At 36.7% G+C, this 17,191-nt stretch overlaps 4 protein-coding genes across 5 annotated transcripts; 1 reads left to right on the top strand and 3 right to left on the bottom strand.

Annotated features, from left to right (window-relative positions):
- Positions 1–6,713: 6,713 nt before the first annotated feature.
- Positions 6,714–7,772, bottom strand: LOC108825198 (uncharacterized). Its single transcript, XM_018598523.1, has one exon. The coding sequence runs from the start codon at positions 7,770–7,772 to the stop codon at positions 6,714–6,716; it is 1,059 nt and encodes a 352-aa protein (XP_018454025.1).
- Positions 7,773–10,729: 2,957 nt separating this feature from the next.
- On the top strand, positions 10,730–11,902 carry LOC108825625 (cytosolic sulfotransferase 5-like). Its single transcript, XM_018598952.2, has one exon. It carries the CDS (start codon positions 10,740–10,742, stop codon positions 11,772–11,774), a length of 1,035 nt encoding a protein of 344 aa, XP_018454454.2. The 5' UTR covers positions 10,730–10,739; the 3' UTR covers positions 11,775–11,902.
- A 162-nt stretch (positions 11,903–12,064) lies between these two features.
- Positions 12,065–12,463, bottom strand: LOC108825197 (disease resistance protein RFL1). Its single transcript, XM_018598522.1, has one exon. It carries the CDS (start codon positions 12,461–12,463, stop codon positions 12,065–12,067), a length of 399 nt encoding a protein of 132 aa, XP_018454024.1.
- Positions 12,464–12,841: 378 nt separating this feature from the next.
- On the bottom strand, positions 12,842–15,533 carry LOC108825619 (pentatricopeptide repeat-containing protein At1g62680, mitochondrial). Of its 2 annotated transcripts, none has more exons than XM_018598946.2 (2): positions 13,423–15,533; positions 12,842–13,156 (listed from the first exon to the last, which is right to left on the bottom strand). In XM_018598946.2, exon 1 carries the CDS (start codon positions 15,151–15,153, stop codon positions 13,603–13,605), a length of 1,551 nt encoding a protein of 516 aa, XP_018454448.1. In that variant the 5' UTR covers positions 15,154–15,533; the 3' UTR covers positions 12,842–13,156; positions 13,423–13,602. The 2 variants fall into 2 exon arrangements, with proteins under 2 accessions (XP_018454448.1, XP_018454449.1); XM_018598947.2 differs by having other exon boundaries at positions 12,842–13,151.
- Positions 15,534–17,191: the final 1,658 nt, after the last annotated feature.

The following is a 17,191-nucleotide window of genomic DNA, read 5'->3' as shown; positions in this document are numbered from 1 at the left end:
CATTTGTATTTTTAATTTTAGTAATAGCATTTACATTACAGAATATTTTATATATACAATGTAATACTTGCACAAATAGATTAACATTTGGGTTGATATATAGATTCAAAATTGTCATCAATAACGATCCACTTAATCATTTATAAAACACAGTAATTACCAATGGCTTAGAAATTTATAATGATTTTATAAATTAAAAACAATCAAAACAATCAATAACCATTATTAAAAAATGCTTTCAATATATATAAGAAAAATACAACAAAAAGATTAATGTCATATACTAACTTAAATTATAGTTTTTATATTTGGCATTAAACTTGAAGAATATAATATATATGATTATTTATAAGATGATACATATAAAATACTATTAATTATATGATTATTTATATGATGGACCAATACAATTAATTATATGATGACATATATAGGATACATAATAGTGACTAGGGCTGGGTGTTTAGGTATCCATTCCATTCGTTTCAAATCTGTTTGAGTTTCGGATTTCCGAGGTCAAAGATTTCAACCCCGTTCATATATTTCTAAATTTCAGTTCGAATTATCACTAGGGCTGGGCGTTCAGATATCCATTCGGGTTCGTTTCAGATCTGTTTGGATTTTGGATTTCTGGGATCAAAAATTTCAGTCCCATTCATATATTTTTAAATTTCAGTTTGAATTACATTCGGATCTTTGCGGATTCAATTCGGGTTCAGATAACTCATTTAAATTATTTTTTAAAATTCACTATATATTTTGAATTTCTTAAAATCTATAAATAAAATAATATATTGTATATAAATTTGAATAACATATGTCAGAATACCTAAACTTAACATATAAATTGGTTTAGTTTAAATTTTGGATCAAAAATCAAAAATTATTTTAAATATTTTTGCTGTTTTGAGTGTACTTCCACTATGTTAGATATTTATATTTGACTATTTTTATATATTTTCAAGTATTTAAACCAACCTAAAAGTATCATATATATTCTGGATATTTTTTATATATATTAAAACTAAAAATAATTAATATATATAAGTATATAAATCTTTTTCGGATACAGAACAAATATCCAAGATACTTTGGTTCGAATTGGTTATGGTTTCGGTTGTCTAAATATTAAAATTTTGATAGTTTAGATATTTAATCAATTTTGGTTAGGGTTTGATATTACTTTTTTAGATCGTGATCGGTTTGATTCTTCAGATTTGAATTTTTTTATGCAGCTTTGATATTGACATGAAAAATAAATAACAATATATTTCTGAAATATACATCTGCACGGATGTGCGGATCAAAATGTAGTTTTTATTTCATTTTGAAACCAACAAATTGCTTTAACAACAACAAGTCAACAACACGCATCTAAATAAATAATCGATTGTATACAAAAGTAATATGTATGCGTATTACATATATGCAATTATATATGTATTATGCATATGCTGACAAAAAGAGTATTATGCATATGCGATTATATATGATTTAAGATAAGATTAAATAAAGTTTTTCACATATAATAAAAATAACAAATATGGTGCTTCACAAATTTAAGCTGACCGGAAAATGATAAAATATTGAACCAAATACTACAAGAAAAAAACAGTTCATGTATATTTATATATAAAATATTTCAACAGAACCAAAAAATTAATACATACTAATTACTTAAAATATAAATTGTATACTAAATTTTTATTTAGTACATAAACAAATTTGTATTTTACTTTCAAAAGAATTTTAGTTTATAAATAAATTTTAACAAGAAATATAAAGAAATTAAAACTTTATTTCAAATTAATTTAATATTTAATTTTTTAAAAATATTAGATATTATCATTAAGCAAACAAGTTTAATTTCTAATTGTATTAATATATTTATTTTATAATTATCTTTTTTTTTATAAAAACCGCACTATTTTTTAATCAAAACCGCACCATTTTTATATCAACTTTGCACTTGTCCAGCAAACCGAATGAATCGCAATTGCATAGTACTGCATTTTAATTCTGTATCGTTTATATTATCAAAATCGCAGTCATCATTCGGACCTTAAGTATCCAATAATTATATGACGTCACCTGTAAATTATGCATTTAATATGATAGTGATATCTATTAAAGGCCTTGACAACATGACAAGTGGAACACACTTAGATTTTTAATTTTGTTTTTTTTCTTAGCTATTTGGCCTAATTTTCCTTATTAGAAATTGCTTTTAGTTTGGGATTGTTTCCAACGCTTTCAATAGTCACAAACCTGGATTTTTTTTTATGAAGACTTCCACGTGATTCCAACTTCAGTATTTTTCTATGGATAATGTAATATTTTTGGAAGAATCAAAATAACAAAATTTATAAGAACAAAAATGAAAATTTCTAAGTGATTCTGCATGTAGCAGAAACTAAGGTTGTATTCTGGAAAGAGACACAACTTAATTATCTGAAAATTCCATAAATTACAGTTCAAAAAAAATTGCATAAATTGTTCTAATCCTAGTGTTCTTGCTTAAGAACTAATCGAATCAGAGATAGAGAAATCGAATGCTTTTTGTTTGTGAAAGAATGAGATGTGTAATTCATAAGCAAACAAAGGCTCTCCTTATATAGGTTGGAGTTGACCGCCTATTACACAAATGTGAGCAATGTGGGACTTTCTTAACTTAAGTTAAGAAGTCGGCCACTTAACAATAAAAGGAGAAACAATGCCCAATCCATTAACACATGGTTGGTTTAATAAATCTCGGTTTAGTACAATATTGGTTAAGTGTAACCTCGACCATCTGGTTATGAGCAATCCTTAAACCATCTGGTTTACAACACTCCCCCTGAATGCCATAACTGTCTAAGGCTTGTAACGCGTTTGGAATACTGCCTCGTTAAAACCTTTCCATAGTAAACCCAAAACCCAATGTGGTAAAAAGGAACCCATGGATAGGAAAAAGAGTACAGCCGCATTACTCCCCCTGAAGTGAATATCACTGAAGGTCTCTCAGTGATCGCATACCAATCTGCTGCATAAGCTTCCTGAGCGTGCATGTTGGTAATGCCTTAGTGAAGAGGTCGGTTGAGTTCTCGCTAGATCTGACTTGGAGTACCTTGACCTCTCCTTCTTTTTGAAGATCGTGGGTGAAGAAGAATTTGGGGAGAACATGCTTAGTCTTGTCACCCTTGATGTATCCATCTTTGAGCTGAGCTATGCAGGCCGCGTTGTCTTCATAAAGAACGGTCGGCTCGTCTTTACCATCTGTGATTCCACATGCTGTCCGAATATGGTGTGTCATGAGTCTCAGCCAGACACACTCCCTGCTTGCTTCATGGATTGCCAATATCTCCGAGTGATTGGATGATGTGGCTGATATGGTCTGCTTGACTGATCTCCATGAAATGGCTGTGCCTCCATATGTGAAAACATAGCCAGTCTGGGACTTAGCACTGTGTGGATCGGACTGGTAACCTGCGTCAGCAAAACCAGCCAAATCTTCTTTGTTTTGGTTAGCATAAAATAAACCTACATCCTTAGTTCCTTGTAGGTATCTTAGAATGTGTTTGATCCCATTCTAATGCCTCATGGTCGGACATGAACTGAATCTGGACAATAGGCTCACAGCAAAACAGATGTCCGGCCTAGTATGTGTAGTCAAGTACATCAAGGCGCCAATGGCACTGAGGTAAGGATACTCTGGACCAAGGACCTCTTCATCCTCGGCCTTAGGTCTAAACGGATCAGTGTCTAGACCAAGGGATCTTACAACCATGGGATTACTAAGTGGATGACACTTATCCATGTTGAACCTTTTAAGAACATTTTCAGTATAGGTCTTTTGATGCACAAAGATTCCATCCTTAAGATGTTCAATCTGTAGTCCCAAGCAAAACTTGGTTTTTCCCAAATCTTTCATCTCAAATTCTTTCTTGAGATATTCAACTGTTTGGGAAATCTCTTTGGTCGTTCCAAGCATGTTTAGATCATCAACATACACGGCTATGATCACATAGCCTTGGCCGGATTTCTTAATGAATATACATGGGCTTACTTGATCATTCTTGTAGCCTTCTTTCAGTAAGTACTCACTCAATCTGTTGTACCACATACGACCAGATTGTTTCAATCCGTACAAAGCTTTGTTAAGCTTGATGCCATGCTGTTCTCGAGAACCTTTAGCATCCTTAGGTATTTCAATACCTTCTGGTACTTTCATGTATATGTCATTGTCCAGTGGTCCATAAAGATATGTGGTTACTACATCCATTAACCGTAAATCAAGATTTTCTCTCATGGCCAGACTTATAAGGAATCTGAATGTTGTTGCATCCACCACGGGAGAATAAGTCTCCTCATAATCGATTCCTGGTCTCTGTGAGAAACCTTGTGCAACAAGTCGGGCCTTATACCTCACGACTTCACCATTCTCATTTCTCTTTCTCACAAAGACCCATTTGTAACCCACTGGTTTTAGATTGTGTGGTGTTAGGAGTATTGATCCAAAAACACCTCTCTTCTTGAAAGAATTTAACTTCACGTTTATGGCTTCTTTCCACTTAAGCCAATCTTTTCTTTGCATGCATTCATAAATGGACGTGGGTTCTAGATCCTCATCATTTTCAATGATCTCAAGTGCTACATGATATGCAAAAATATCATCCATGTCGACATATTTTCTGTTCCATTGTTTTCCAGACATGACATAGTTTATAGAGATCTCTTCATTATCAGGTGGTTCAGGACCCTGAGTTTTGGCGTCCCAAATCTCAACAGGCCCCTTAGCAACCGTGTCAATGTTCATGTCTGAGGATGCTGGTACGCCGGCCCATGTCCGGACGTTGGTTCGTCCATGTCTTGGTCCTTTTGGACGGACGGATCGACCACATCGACCAGCTCCTTCACCCCCTCGCCCACGGTCTGTTTAGCACCTTTCTTACTTATGCGAGGATTCTTATCTTTGGAACCAATTGGTCTACCACGTTTCAGACGTGTCTTAGACTCTGTAGCAACTTGATTTTGTCCCTTGTGGACATCAATTCTTATTGGTGCATTAGCAGCTGGTATATATGACTTGGTCATTCTATTTGGGTCAGCAAAGGAATCTGGCAATTTATTAGCTAGCTCTTGAAGATGTATAATCTTCGGAACTTCAAGATCACAGACTTGAGTTCGAGGATCTTGCCATGCTTGGGATGTATGATTCCATGTAATTTCTTTTACCAGATTGCTATTATTTCCTCCTAATGTTGGATACTCAGATTCCACAAAGTGGCAATCTGCATACCTGGCCTTAAATAAATCACCCGTGGTTGGCTTGAGGTATTTTATAATTGAGGGAGAATCATATCCAACATATATTCCCATCCTTCTCTGAACTACCATCTTTGTTCTTTGTGGTGGAGCTATTGGATAATAAACAGCACATCCAAAAGTCTTAAGATGGGAGATGTCTGGCTCTCGACCCATGAGGAGCTGGGATGGTGAATATCTATGCTCACTAGATGGTCTGATGCGTATTAATTTCGCAGCATGTAATACTGCATGTCCCCAAGCTGTGACTGGAAGATTACTTTTCATGAGTAAAGGTCTAGCAATCATCTGAATCCTTTTGATAAAGGACTCGGCTAGGCCGTTCTGTGTATGGACATGTGCCACGGAGTGTTCAACTGTCACCCCCATGGACATACAGTACTCATAAAAGGCTTGGGAAGTGAATCACCAGCATTATCAGGACGTATAGTCTTCAAAGGAAAGTCTGGAAAATGTGCTTTCAATCTGATGATTTGAGCAAGAAGTCTAGCTAAGGCTAGATTCCGTGTGGATAATAGACACACATGGGACCATCAATGAGTACCATGAAGTACCTAAACGTCCCACTTGGTGGGTGTATTGGTCCACAGATGTCACCTTGTATTCTTTCCAGAAAACCTATGGTTTCCTTTGTCAATTTGACTGATGATGGTCGGACTTGGAGTTTTCCTTGTGCACAAGGTACACATGTATGGATCTTAGGAACAACTCGTCTACCTTTAAAGTTATGACCATTAGAATTTAGGATAAGTCTACGCATCATAGATGTTCCTGGATGCCCTAGCCGGTCGTGCCACAAAGCAAAGTTCTCCTTGAACTCTTTGCTTATTGTTATAGCATTGGCTTCGACCGCACTGATCTGAGCATGGTAAAGACCAGTGGATAAAGCTGGTATCATTTCCAAGACCTTCTTATGGTCTTGGTCGAGCTCAAAGATGTTTAAGAACTCTTTGGCTCCTTCTCCACTCGTTTGAATATGAAGACCATTCTTGCGAATGTCTTTAAAGCTCAACAGGCTTCTTTTAGAGTTTGGAGAATACAATGCTTCATCTATTTCTAGATGTGTCCCATTTGGTAACAAGACATAAGCTTGGCCGTGGCCTTTGATTAGTGATGATACACCAGCTATTGTGCTCACATTGGCATCTTTCAATGTTAGATTAACAAAGAATTTCTTATCCTTAAGAATCGTGTGGCTTGTTCCACTATCAACCACAAGTGTATTTATACTTGCTTTCATTCTAGACAATAAAATATAATCTGAATCATTCATATTATTATTGTAAATGAAAGTAAAACATAGTGTATTCTTAAAAAAAATAAAACATAGAATGCAAAAGCATAAAAAAAATTCTCAAAAGCCTAAAACACCAAAAACATCCAAACAAAAATCGTTTTGATGTATCTCATTAACCAACTGGGTCATCATTCAGCATACTCAGTATGTCTGAAGTCTCAAATTCCATGAGGTCATCATTGTCATGATCAAAATCGTCTTCTTCATCCTTGTACACCATGTGTGCTTCCGGATTCTTGCCCTTAAGACTCTCTTGATAGAGGTCGACCAAATGCTTGGCTGTGCGGCAATTCTTTGCCCAATGATTCATCATTCCGCATCTATGGCAAGGTGAGCTTGCAGGATTCTGTGGTTTTGAAGAAGTCCCATTGCCTCTGCCTTTACCTTGTCCATTATTGTACTGGGTTGGACGGTCATAAGGGATGTTACACCCTTTGCTGTTGCCACCTTGTCCACGTCCTCGCCCATGACCTTTACGGCCACGTCCTCTTCCATATGAGGATCCGCGGCCCTTATGGTCATACCGGACATGGTTGGCTTCAGCACCATCATTAGGCTCATTTGAGGTATGATTTGCCTCAGGGACAGGCTTAGATCCAGGTGGTCTAAGCTCATTGTTCTTCAAGAGCAGCTCGTTGTTCTGTTCTGCAAGCAATAGACATGAGATGAGCTCACTATAGGTCTTAAAACCTTTCTGTCTGTATTGTTGCTGAAGCAACATATTGCTTGAGGACATTATCTGGAAAGTCTTTTCCAACAACTGCTTTTCAGTTACAGTCTCGCCGCATAGCCTCAATTTTGAGACTATTTTAAACATGGCTGAGCTGTACTCATTCACAGACTTAAAGTCTTGAATCCTGAGATGAATCCACTCATAGGTGGCACCCGGAAGAATCAAGGTCTTCTGGTGATCATATCTCATCTGAAGCTCTTTCCATAACTCGTATGGATCACTTACTGTGAGGTACTGAGCTTTTAAGCTCTCCTCAATGTGATGACGGATGAGCATGAGGGTCTTAGAGTTCTCTTTCTTAGTAGCTTTGTTCCGAGGAACGATACAATGCTCTAGGCCTTTGGCTCCAAGAGAAATTTCGACATCTAGTGCCCATTGTAGGTAATTGTCACCCCTCACAGTTAGAGGTGCAAAATCCAAATTTGCGATTTTGGCCATCTGAAACAAAGATCAGATTGTTTAGGTCTTTTAGAAAATTTTATTTTCTTATAATTCATCCATCAACTTGTTTGAAAATAAGATGGATGAGAGCATAGTCTTGGTCGTACCTTGGGTACACTTCATTGACTCATGCGGCCTGTGGGCTAGTTGTACCGGAAGGTACACATCATCGACCAATACGGCATGTGGTCTAGTCGTACCGGAAGGTACACATCATCGACCATGGTCTACTCGTACTGCTATGTACGTATCATTGACCTTATTGTCTAGCCATACTAAGTAGTATGGATCATTGACTAAAAAAATCAAGATCTAACCACACAATGGTGTGGATCATTGATCAAAGAATGTGGAAACATTAGACTAATTTTGTTTTAGACATATAGCGTATCATCATTTAATAAAGGGGTATCACTTGTTGTCTTATACAAAATGAAAGTCATGTTATCACATGCTTAAAATTTTCTTAGGATTTAAAGTATCTTTATAATCTGATATTAACTTTTAAGGATTAGATTTTAAAGATTCAAATCAGATTTTAAAGATTCAAATCAGATTTTAAGTTTTGGTTAAACATAGACTTATGTTTTGTTTAGACATATAGCGTGTCATCCTTAAAAGGGGTATCGCTTGTTGTCTTATACAAAACTAAAGTTATGAGGGTTTTTAGGGTTTTGGGATCCGAAATTTTAGGATTTAGGTTTAGAATTTCAGATCTGATCAAATATGATCTAATAGAGTTTATAAGTTTTAGTAAAATCGATTTTAAGATATAAGATTTTATAAAACCAATTTGATTTAATATTTTATGGTTTTAAAACTTATAAATAATTTTAAAATCTAGCAATTCGATTTAGAAGTTTTAAACAAGAACTAGATCAACTTAATCAAATCAGAAACCTTTAAAAAAATCGGATTCAAACATAAAAATAAAACCGAAATAAAAACTTGAGCCGCAAGTAAAATTAGGGTTTTGAGATCTAACCTTTTACTTTGCCGATTTTTCTCCTTGGTTCCTTTCTTAGAAACCTTAATCAATCAACAAAGAAATAATTCAAAGTATGATTAGTTTAAGATCTAAGGAATAATTGAATGTAAAAGATCTTAGAGAGAGTAGTGGTTGGCGGCTAGGGTTTATGATATCTCCGAGTTTGGTTGACGGCTAGGGTTTCGGATTTGGACTCTTGATGGTTGATCTTGGAGCAGGATCCTGCTGATAACGTGTTCTAATCCTAGTGTTCTTGCTTAAGAACTAATCGAACCAGAGAGAGAGAGAGATCGAATGCTTTTTGTTTGTGAAGGAATGAGATGTGTAATTCATAAGCAAACAAAGACTCTCCTTATATAGGTTGGAGTTGGCCGCCTATTACACAAATGGGAGCAATGTGAGACTTTCTTAACTTAAGTTAAGAAGTCGGCCACTTAACAATAAAAGGAGAAACAAGACCCAATCCATTAACACATGGTTGGTTTAATAAATCTCGGTTTAGTACAATCTTGGTTAAGTGTAACCTCGACCATCTGGTTATGAACAATCCTTAAACCATCTGGTTTACAACATAAATTAAGTATTTTCGGTAATCTAGCAAAACAAATTGGGAGACGTATGTGTATTATGTGGACGGATCATGGAGATAAAAAGATAAGCTTTCAGGTCAAGATGGTTTCTAATAGGTGTAGGTGTTCAGGTATTCATTCGGGGTCAGTTCAGATCTATTCGGGTTTTGGATTTTCGAATTTAAAGATTTCACACTCATTCGGGTATTTATAAATTCCGGTTCTGGTTAAGTTCAGATTTTTGCGAATTTGGTTCGGGTTCGAATAATCCATTTAAATTTTTTTTTTTAATTTTAAAGTTCACTATATGCTTTGAAATTCTCAAAATCTAAAAAAACAATATATTATATTACATATAAATTTGAATAAAATATACCAAAATAACTAAAACTTAACATATAAATTGGTTTAATTGGCTTGAATATCTGGATAGATATTTCAAGTATTTTTGGTGTTTTTAGTATTATTTACCTATTTTAAACATTTACTTTTTACTTTTGTATATATTTTCAAGTATTTTGGACAACTTAAAATATGTTATATATTTTAGATATTTTTAATATACTAAATCCAAAATACTTAATATATTTAGGTATGTAAATCTATTTTAGATACATTCAGGTCGAGTTCAATTTTGGTTTTTTTAGATACCAATATTTTGAACCAGTTCGATTGTTTAAACAATTTTGGTTCGAATTTGATACTATTTTGGATCGAATCGATTATGATTTTTTGCGCGTTCCTAGTTCTTCGGATTCAGATTTTTTTTCCAGTCCTAGTTACAAAACCATATAACACAATGCATTTTAGTTATAAATCCAAATTTGGTTGATAACCAAAATTCTCATTTTTTCTAATTGATGTACGAAAAAGGAATATTGATTTTAAAATAATAATTAATGTACTATACTCCTTATGTTTCATAATAACTGTAATTTTAACATTTTTTCTTATTACACAAAAGTGTCATTTTACAATTTAAATGCAAATTATATTTACTTTCAACTGAAAATTAGTTTCAAACTGCATTGATTTTATAAATAATTTTTATTTATCTCAAATACTAGTATTGATTAGAGAGATGTAATTAATAACAACTTACATATATTTCCATCGCTTTTTTAATTTGCATAAAAAATGTCAAAGTGACACTTATTTAGAAACGGAGAAAGTATAAAACACACGAATCATGGGGATTTCAAAATGTTATTAATGCAAAATGAATAAACGGAATACACCAACTTTCCAATATTTCAATATCTGAACAGCAATTTAAAGTAGATTGGTCTTTGTTACCAGCAATAGGTTTGTCTTTATTACCAGCAATTTGTCTTTATTACCAGCAATAGGTTTGTCTTTATTACCAGCAATATTTGTTTTTTCCTGTCTTCTTTGCTTATATCTGTTATGTTTCGTCTGAAGCTTAACCACATCATTTTATACAAGAACTTACTAACAAATATGGACCTGAAGGAGCTTCCATCGAACGTTGGTGACAACAAGATAAGCGAAGAAACAAGTATTTTGATCTCTACTCTTCCTTCACACACAGATTTTCGAGCGAATAAGCTTTGTAATTATCAGGGATCTTGGTATTACTACAACACTCTTCAAGGCGTTCTTAATTTCCAGGCAGGTTTTAAACCGCAAGACACTGATATAATCCTTGCTTCTTACCCCAAATCAGGCACTACATGGCTAAAGGCCCTCACCGTCGCCCTTATGGAGAGATCAAAGAGCCCTTCCTTTGATCATCATCCTCTACTATCTGACAATCCTCATGGCATTGTACCATTCTTGGAGATCGATGTGTATCACGAAAGCTCAAGTCCTAACCTAGCCAAGTTCTCATCACTTCCGAGGCTGTTCTCAACTCACATGCCAATGCACGCCATGCACGAAAACCTCAAGGACTCTCCTTGCAAGATTGTGTACGTGTGCAGAAACGTGAAGGACACATTGATCTCGTGGTGGTTTTTTGGGAGTGCTATTCATAAAATGGAACCAAACAGAAGTCTTCTTGAGTCTACCTTCAAAGCGTTTTGCAATGGAACTATCTATTATGGACCCATTTGGGAACATGTCTTGAGTTATTGGAGAAGATGCTTGGAGGATCCCAAGAAAGTGCTTTTCATGAGGTATGAGGAGATGAAAGAGGAGCCTCGTGGTCAGATCAAGAGACTTGCTGAGTTTTTGGGTTGTCCTTTTACTAAGGAAGAAGAAGATAATGGACTAGTGGATGAGATCTTGGACTTTTGCTCTCTGCGTAACTTGAGTGGTTTGGAAGTTAACCAAACAAAGAAATTTAACAAAGTGGATCGCAAGAACTTTTTCCGTAAAGGAGAAGTTGGTGACTGGAAGAATTATCTTACTCCTGAAATGGAGAACAGGCTAGACATGATCATCCAAGAAAAACTGCAAGGTTCTGGTTTGAAATTTTAGAAATTTATATGGTTTGTGTGTTTTCTTTGTTTTTATCTTTTAATTGTCATCAGCAGATCCAAAGCTCTATTCAAAAGTTTCTGCAGCAATAATATCTATATTATTAAAACTGAAGTATATTTTATTAATGTTTGAAAACATGAATAACACTGTTATTATAACAGTATTAATTATTTGAAAACATAGATAGTAGTATTACATTAATTATATTGTCATATTTTACTTAGTTTACAAATTTTATTAATTATATTACATTTCCAATAATTCACATAATTAAATATATTGCTACATCAAATTCTTATCTTCACATCAACTTCCCTCAACGTCATAAAAACCCGTTTCCCATCCTGATAGCTCAGTTTCAAACTCTTGGAACAGAACCCACAAAGACACAACCTCTGAAGCTCAGTTTTTCTAACACATAACAAATCTTTGACATGGCTCTCGATGGTCTCAACCCTAGTAAGCCATACCTGGACTTGTGCAAGCCTTCTTAGACCTTTATTCTCCTCTCTCTTCACCCTTCTTGACAAATCATCTCGCCTTGCCTTTAGATCTTCCATGGTTATTTCCAAAGCTGAGAGATTCTCTTCTAGGTCGTGAATATAGCTCTGTTTGACACATAAGCATTGAGAGGCTTGATTCACGACTTGATCACATGACAACGAGATAGAGAAGCAACCACCCATTGTCGCAGAGACGTATAGAAAGATAATTTACAAAGGGAAAATAGAATCGTGAAGGTGTTTGCAAGTGTGTGATATTATTAAATGAGAAGAAAAGATAAGAACGACAAGAATTGAAGTCTAGAATGTTTTTCATGAGAAAAATCTACAGCTTTAGTGAATATAAGTCATTGTCAATTATTAGGGAAAAAAAACATTAGATTCCAATTACAAGAGAGAAGCTTCACTTTTTATTCGATAGGTCCATCCAAAGATGTCACTATATGCATATAACAGAATACACTGTGTCTTTTCTAATATACTTTTCATTTTTCCAAAGGAACTTATAACCTCTGGCAGAGCATTCGGTCTACATAACGTATATATATGCATGTATGCACGTGGAGAGAAATCTTGACTGAATTTCTAATGATTCAAAGAATCAAAACCAAACAAAAGTTGAGAAGTCTATTACAACAGCACCATGACTAATCACCGATTCAGTGTTCAATATAGCTTCTACTTCCATATTAACGTGCATTGCTTTAGTAGCCTCATATTTCATATAGTACTAGGGATTTTTTACAACTTCATAGCCTTCTAACTAATGCACATAGAGAAAAATCTTGAGAAACTTAGTGATGCTCACTCTTCTTCATGCCGGTTAGCCAAATACGTCTCTTTTTACATACATTCCTCTGTTCCTGAGTACCTGCACTGTGTAGCCAAATGGTTTTACAACTCATATTTTGTGAGAAAGAGACTAGTAAGAAACAACAAAAGATTGTTTGTGTGTTCTGTTCATCTACAGTAACATTTCCATTGGTTTTTGAGAAAAGCCTAGTAATATTTGTATATTCAGAAAACTGTAAAAATCTTTGTAGTTACCATTAGTTACCCCCAAGATGTGACTAACATATAAGCAAAGATGAGAAAAGAGGGCATGAACCAGATGTTGATATAAAGTAAGACAGAAATTTCACCTCAAGCGTCAAGATCAGAAAGGGATTGATGAAGCAAATCTTATCAGCGCCATAGATAGCAAAACCCTTCTACTCGCCATCCTCAAGTATTGGATGAACCAATATCGAGAATCTCTCAGAGCTCAAACTAGAGAGAAACACCAAGATGCCAGTGATTTCATCCCGCTGAAAACAGATGAATTACAAGAGAGAAACAGCTTTTTTGCACCCCTCAGGCGTTGCACGGGTCAACATTTCTTTGATAAGCTCGGCTGATACAGTTACGTCACCATCTCTAAGACACATCTTACCATCACTCAACACAACCCCGTCCTCTTTCATTTCTAAATACAACGCATCTATTTCACAATGCATGCCTTTACTACACAGCCCTGACAACATCGTACTGTACGCTACCACATCAGGCTTCACTCCTTTGAGGCCGAGACTACAAAACAAACCCCAAGCTTCTTCAACCTTACCAGCCTTGCACATCCCACGGATAACGGTAGTGTACGTGACAATATCCAGTCCCATTCCACTCTTCTCCAAATCCTCAAATATCACCAACGCTTTCTCTACCTCCCCGTTGTCACAAAGCCCACCTAACAATATGTTATAACTCCACACATCAGGAGAAACCATCTGACTAAACAACTCCTGAGCCGTATCAACCTCCCCTGCTTCAAAAAAACCTTGTACAAGAGTATTGTAAGTAACTGTATTACCAACCAAACCTCTCTTAGACATCTCCCGGAAGATCCTCATCCCATCCTCTACTCTCTTCACCTTACAAAACCCCTTAATAAGAGTGTTATAACTCACCACATCAGGCAAACACCCTCTCCCCACCATCAAACCAAACATCTCACCAGCCTCATCCACACGATCCTCCATACAAAGCCCGTTGATCAACGAACCGTAAGTCACAACATCAGGCTCTACAGACATCCTTATCATCTCCTCGTACACCTCCTTCGCCTCCAAAACCTTCCCACTCTTCACAAACGCATCCACCAACGCACTGTAAGTAACCACATTGGGAGCAACCTCCCTCTTGATCATATCGCTCAGCAGCCTCGCCGCGTCGCTCCACCTACCTAAATCACAAAGACCCTTCACCAGACAAGTGTAGGTAACAACATTAGGCCTTTCAATCCTCTCGAACAAACTCAAAGCTTCGTCAGCTCGTTTCCCCTTACACATACCATCAACAATCGTGTTGTATGAGACAACGTCAACACCATACCCTAACTCAACCGCTTTCTCAACAAAGCTCACAGCTTCGGAGACTCTGTTCTTCAGACATAGCCCGTTGACGAGAGACCCGACCGTGACCTTATCCGGGTCGAACCCGAGTTTGAGCATCTTCCCGAGGAGAGACAGAGCGAGGGAGAGTCGTGAGGAGGCGCAGAGGGAGTTGATGAGGACGTTGAAGGTGTAGAGATCGTTTCGGATCCCTAAAGTTTCCATCTTTTTGGCTAGGGAGAGGACGACGTCGTGTCGGTTTAGCTTGGCGAGGGAGGTTAGGAGCTTTGTGAAGGAGATGATTGATGGGTAGGGAGGGGATTTGACCATGCTGTTGAATGTTTCGATTATGTCGTTTGGGTTTGGGTTGTTTCTGCGGAGTCTCTCTCGGTGATCGATTGCGGTGGAGGAGGAGGCTCGTGCATAGGGAAGAGGTTTAGGTTTTTGTGGAAGGTTCCGGTGAAGTAATAATCTCTTCGCCGTCGTCGCGAGACATCTCTGCATAGTTTTTGAGGTTATTTTTTTTTAACCGTCGTTTCTCTGTTTCGGAATTTTTATGGGAGTGTTAACCGGTTTGTTTCGGTTTATATGTTTGAATGCTGAACCGAGTACTATCGAAACAGTAATCCAATTTTGTTTTAGAAACTCTCTTCAGTTTCTAGACAAGTGCTCCTCCGAGTCATGCTTACACCAACTCACGATCAGATTCCGGCCAGATTGAATCGCTCTGAAACTATGAGGTTGCAAAAACATCAACTCACGATCCACCAGAAAATCTCACAGATCACAAAAACAAATCAGCTAGAAGAGATAAGGTGGGTTCTCCTGCTAAGAAAGCCACCCTAGCCGAAAACCAGTGATAACTGTTGAGATCTCAGAAAGTTGGAGAGAGATCAGAGAGAGAGGTGTATTTTAGCATTCTATATTTTTGTGCGCAATAATGGGTTTCTTATAAGATCACACCAACAAGAGAGAAGTTAGATTTTCTTTGGGAAACGGTGTCCGGAGTCTTGTCTGTCGGTAGTATTTGGTCTCCTTTGCTCCGTCTTCGACGTCCTGTCAACGATCGGTCGATCGTCTTATCCGAACTCTGAATCCGCCTCCATCTCTAACGGTGGTTGGGTTTTAGAACAACGACGTTCTCGTTTGAAGGTTTTCGGTGGAGAGGAAGCAGTTTGCATGTCCGTTTGTGGTGTTCGGAAGGTGAAGGTTTGTTTAGATCCACTGCCGCCGGTTCTAGCTACTGGAAAGAGAGTTTCCGTCAGATTCGCCTTCACCGGCTTTTAGTTATGAAGAGCGGAGGCTAACAAAGTTTTGCGCTGCCACTTAAGAACCCGGTGTATTTTGGGTAAAGGTTACTAACGTTGGTTCCTGTGTCGAGTTCGGCGAGTTTTGCGGTCAAGGTGGGGTTGGGTCACTGCGGTAGACGAGAAATTTCTACAGCGTAGTGACGACTTTCGAGGAAAGTTAGCAAGTGTTCTCGGGTCGTGTATCTAGGATTTAATGTGGTTCAGAGTCGGAAGAGATCTCAAGGTTTGATTGAACTCTCCGGCATGATAATGGCAACGACGACAAGAGAAGGAGTTTGGAGATTGAGAGTCTCGGGTGCCTAGTAGGTAGGGCTGGGCAAAAAATCCGAATCCGAAAAACCGAACCGAACCCGATCCGAAAAAGTAGCACCGAACCCGAACCAAAATTGATTAAATATCCGAACGGGTTCAAAATATCGGTATTTAAAGAACCGAAACCGAATCCGATCCGAACTGAAATATTTTGGATACCCGAATATATCCGAAATAAATTTATATACTTAAATATATACATTATTTTTATATATAATGTATATTAAAAATATATAAGATACCTTTAAGTTTTTCAAAATACTCGGAAAATATATGTAAATAGTCAAAAGTAAATGTTTAAAATAGCTAAAGTATACTGAAAACACCAAAATAGTTAAATATCTATTGATTCTTTATCCAAATATTCAAAGAAAACCAATTTATATGTTAAATTAAGGTATTTTGACATATATATTATGAAAATTTATATGTAATATATTATCTTTCTTATAGATTTTGAAAATTTAAAGTATATAATGAATTTTGAAAATTTAAAAACATTTTAAATTGGTTATCCGAACCCGAACCAAACCCGCAAAGATCCGAACCGAACCCGAACCAAAATTTAGAAATATTCGAATGGAGCTGAAATCTTTGACCCCAAAAACCCGAAACCCGAATGGACTGAACCGAAACCCGAATGGGTACCCGAACGCCCAGTCCTACTAGTAGGTGACTCGTATGGAGTGGGATGAGCTCTCGGCGAGGCCGATGATGCTCTCTGTGACAGGATCGCCGGTGTGACGCCGTGCAAGACTAAGACGGAACCTGGCGGGATGAGACAAGAAGAGGAATGACGACACGTGTCACGGGCAGTTTCGGGCAGTGTCGGTCCTAGATCTGGGTATTTCGGGTTTATGGGCGTTTGGGCCTAAGCCCAGTTTCTTTTTGTTGTTGGGTTTGAGTTTTTGGTTTGTGGA

The sequence above is a fragment of the Raphanus sativus genome, chromosome 9 (genome assembly GCF_000801105.2).
Source record: "Raphanus sativus cultivar WK10039 chromosome 9, ASM80110v3, whole genome shotgun sequence".
Classification (NCBI taxonomy): Eukaryota; Viridiplantae; Streptophyta; class Magnoliopsida; order Brassicales; family Brassicaceae; genus Raphanus; species Raphanus sativus.
The sequence above is the reverse complement of the archived record's forward strand: the minus strand, read 5'-3'. Positions and strand labels throughout refer to the sequence as shown.

What these genes read in the sequence shown, in the direction of transcription:
- LOC108825198 (XM_018598523.1), bottom strand. Translation starts at nt 7,772, where the DNA reads ATGGCCAAAATCGCAAATTTGGATTTTGCACCTCTAACTGTGAGGGGT.
- LOC108825625 (XM_018598952.2), top strand. Translation starts at nt 10,740, where the DNA reads ATGTTTCGTCTGAAGCTTAACCACATCATTTTATACAAGAACTTACTA.
- LOC108825197 (XM_018598522.1), bottom strand. Translation starts at nt 12,463, where the DNA reads ATGGGTGGTTGCTTCTCTATCTCGTTGTCATGTGATCAAGTCGTGAAT.
- LOC108825619 (XM_018598946.2), bottom strand. Translation starts at nt 15,153, where the DNA reads ATGCAGAGATGTCTCGCGACGACGGCGAAGAGATTATTACTTCACCGG.